Raw genomic sequence first — 3,286 nt, 5'->3', positions numbered from 1 at the left:
TCTGTAAGTGTGCAGGTGCAAATTGTTTCTTGTATTCTGTTGATCTGCTGAAGAAAGCCTGAACTTTTTGCCTGATTGTGTAAAAGTGTCAGTTTTCACTGGTGATTCTGTGGGGAGGAGGGGCAAGGATGAAGAAAGCAGAGAAGCCGAGCGAGCGATGCCATTGACATCAAATGCTTTACAGTCAGAGATGCAGGCATCGATAACATCCTCTCTCGAAGAAAATCCTGCCTGCAGGTGACCTCACAGCAATCCTGTTGTTTCCAGTCGGCCAATCATAGCCTTCCTCTGCCTGGACAGGGTGTGATAACTTTTCCAGCTGGGCCTGACTGCAAAGTCTGTCTCTGCTAGCATTGATGTCCCAGCAGATCCCCCTCCTGAAAGGAGCAAAGTAAAGACCAGGACCCTCTGAGAGCTACAGCATCGCTGTCATGGACTCTAGCAATGGCACTCTAGAGCTGCTGGGGGTTGGTTTAGCAATAGTGGCCTGGATCTGTTCCCTGACCACCATCCTGATGCCTTCATGGATCACACTGTCTACAGACCTGCTTCCCACTGAGGAAACTAACATGGGCCTCTGGGTGACCTGTGTGAGCCAGGAAGCGACGGATAAGCTGGAGTGCCGGCCCTATGACAGCATGTTTGAACTGCCACCAGACATTATACTGGCCCGGATTCTCATGTCCTTGGTGCTGGGGGTGGGATTGTTGGGTGTGCTGCTGGCCATCCCCGGTATCCGCCTGGTTAATGGCTGCCAAAACCACCTGGATGACTTTAGCTGTAAGAGGGCGCTGAAGGCAATAGGCGGGGCACTGTGCCTGGTAACAGGGATCCTGGGCCTTATCCCGGTCTCTTACGTCGCCCACCTGACGCTTGTGAGATTCTTCGACGAGACAGTGCCTCAGATTGTCCCTCGCTGGGAGTTCGGCTATGCTCTGTTCTGTGGCTGGATTGCAGGCATCCTCCACCTGGTGGCAGGAACGCTGCTGCTGATTTCCTGTCTTCATTTCCAGAAGCTGGACAGGCCTGTGCACATCCCTCTGGGCATTGTGACACCAGGACCCAATTTTGAAAGAACCAGGACTGAGTATGTGTGAGAGTGCCTTCCAACATTCATTGTTCTGGTCCCTAGAAGTAGAAGACCCCACCCACCCAACTACGATGAACAGTTCTAAGTATGTCTGAGATACTCCAGCAGAAACACTTCTGTCCCACTTCTATCTCAGTCCCTATATTGAGGTTACCTTTCAAATCAAGGGTATCAGTCCAAACATGTAAGTTTTTTCGAGTGTTCTGAATTGAGCCATTTCAGATAGATTCACAAAGAGTAAAGTTTAACATTTTCTGGATCAGAGACCAAACATGGGACTAACTGAATTTGAATGAAACTCTCAGGATTGAAACTTTCACCAAATTAAGACTAATTCCGACTTCAAATCTTTGTTTCTTTTTTTTCCCAAGGTAAAAGTAGCATCCAGGAGAAATAGGTTTTTACTTTTTAACTCCCTAATTGGTTTCAACAGAAAAAATTGAGTGAAAATTTGTTTTCCTGCTTTAAACTGGACTACAGCTAGACACATGCATTACTCACCTTAAATGTGATAAACAACAAATGTGTCCAGCTGTGAATAAGGCCTGTGTTTCTAAGATTACATTTTTAAAAAAGGTTTAGAAAGCCAACTCATTTGTTAGACACTGCAGACTGTCAGGATCAATGAGAAATGTTCCAAAGTCAGAATAAGAACTAGAGGAAGAAAATAAAACTAGTTTAGATTCATTATTTCTCTCAGTGAGGTTCTAAACAATGCTCAGACTATTGAAAATACTTATTTCACAGATGAGTGCTGAAAACCAGTCAGACATTCAGTGGTTTAAAATCTAGTAGTAGTAGAGTCATGCACTTTGGAAACTGGATTTGACCCTATGTAGTTTTTAAAAAAGCTGATTTTTTTATAAGCTACTATATAGAGTAAAAATGATTACAAAGTTTCACCTGACTGAAACACACAAAGTTTGGAAAACCCTTGCACCTTTGAAACAGTTTAAAGTGTAAAACTCACCAATTCAGAGCTACATTTAGAAATAAGAATTTTAATGCAACTTTATTTTCTTTCTCTTTCCAATTTTAAAGCAGCAAAAATATATTTCTTAAAAAAGTAAATTTGTTTGTGGTGTTTGTTTTGTTTGTTTTGGGAGTAATTTTTATTTTTACTAAATATTTCCCTTAGACTGAAATCAACATTTGTCACAAAATTTCAAAACTGCCAAATGCATCCACAGTTTTAAACTCTGAACTTCTCTGAAGGAAAACATTTTTACTTCTGTTTAGTTCTGGTTTAGTTAGACTTCTTGGATATTTGAGCAATGGAAACGTATATGATGCAGATTAACTTTAAAACGTTTCCCCACTTCAGAGAGTTTTACTGGCTTTTCTGTGTTTCATTAACTGACATGTTTGCTTTAGATTTCCGGGAGCCAAAGAGACCAGATCTCCTGAAGTTTCTTGCTATATTTAGTTCATTTAAATACTTTATGAGCTTTTAATTATGAATCCAAAAAGTGGGGTTGTTTTTTTTTTTTCACTTTTAAGCACTTTTTATTGGTTAAGTCTTCTATAAAATCAAAGATTTATTGACTATAGAATGTAATGAAGATTTATATTTCCTCCTCAAAGAAAAACATATATTTTATATGCATATTTTAATGCACCTTTTGCTGAAATAAAAGAATGACTTGTAAAGATGATGAAAGCTCTTAATTTGAGCAGCAGATCACTGTTTATAGTCAATAAAGACAGAAAAGTTAGATAGATAGACGGATTAAATTGTGAGAGAGGACTCATTAAACCCTGCAATGTAACATGGATGTACAGACAAACTAACACTGATTACTGTGACATAGATGGAAATAAAACTGAAATTTTAGGCAATAATGCTCATAAATAAATGCTCACAAGTTAAGATTGAAACTGGCTTAACAAAATTAAAAAGGACTAAAATTAATGAATAAAAAAAAGCAATATATTGGGAAAGTAACTAAAACTCAAAAGTGTGAGTTAAATAATCCTTGTCTTCACACACTCCTCTCCTCCCTTAAGTCTTCAAGGAACTGCTGACTTCATTATCAGTTCAGTTTGAAATCAAACCCTGGTGAGAAAACACAGGGGCGTGGGCAGCCATACAAATAGATGGATATACAGACACCCAGGTGGTTACATGAGGAGTAGATGCACGGTCACTTTCAGGCCAAAAATAAAACTGTGGGAAAAGGAGAGAATAGAATTGGA

The 3,286-nt window shown here is 39.7% G+C and overlaps 1 protein-coding gene across 1 annotated transcript; it reads left to right on the top strand.

The window, feature by feature from the left end:
- Window positions 1-431: 431 nt before the first annotated feature.
- Window positions 432-1,666, top strand: LOC113009823 (claudin-22-like). Its single transcript, XM_026148400.2, has one exon. It carries the CDS (start codon window positions 432-434, stop codon window positions 1,095-1,097), a length of 666 nt encoding a protein of 221 aa, XP_026004185.1. The 3' UTR covers window positions 1,098-1,666.
- Window positions 1,667-3,286: the final 1,620 nt, after the last annotated feature.

The sequence above is a fragment of the Astatotilapia calliptera genome, chromosome 17, assembly GCF_964374335.1.
Source record: "Astatotilapia calliptera chromosome 17, fAstCal68.1, whole genome shotgun sequence".
NCBI classification, from domain to species: Eukaryota; Metazoa; Chordata; class Actinopteri; order Cichliformes; family Cichlidae; genus Astatotilapia; species Astatotilapia calliptera.
This window is presented reverse-complemented; position numbering and strand designations above follow the sequence as displayed.

Coding starts and splice junctions, on each gene's coding strand:
- LOC113009823 (XM_026148400.2), top strand. CDS start 432: ATGGACTCTAGCAATGGCACTCTAGAGCTGCTGGGGGTTGGTTTAGCA.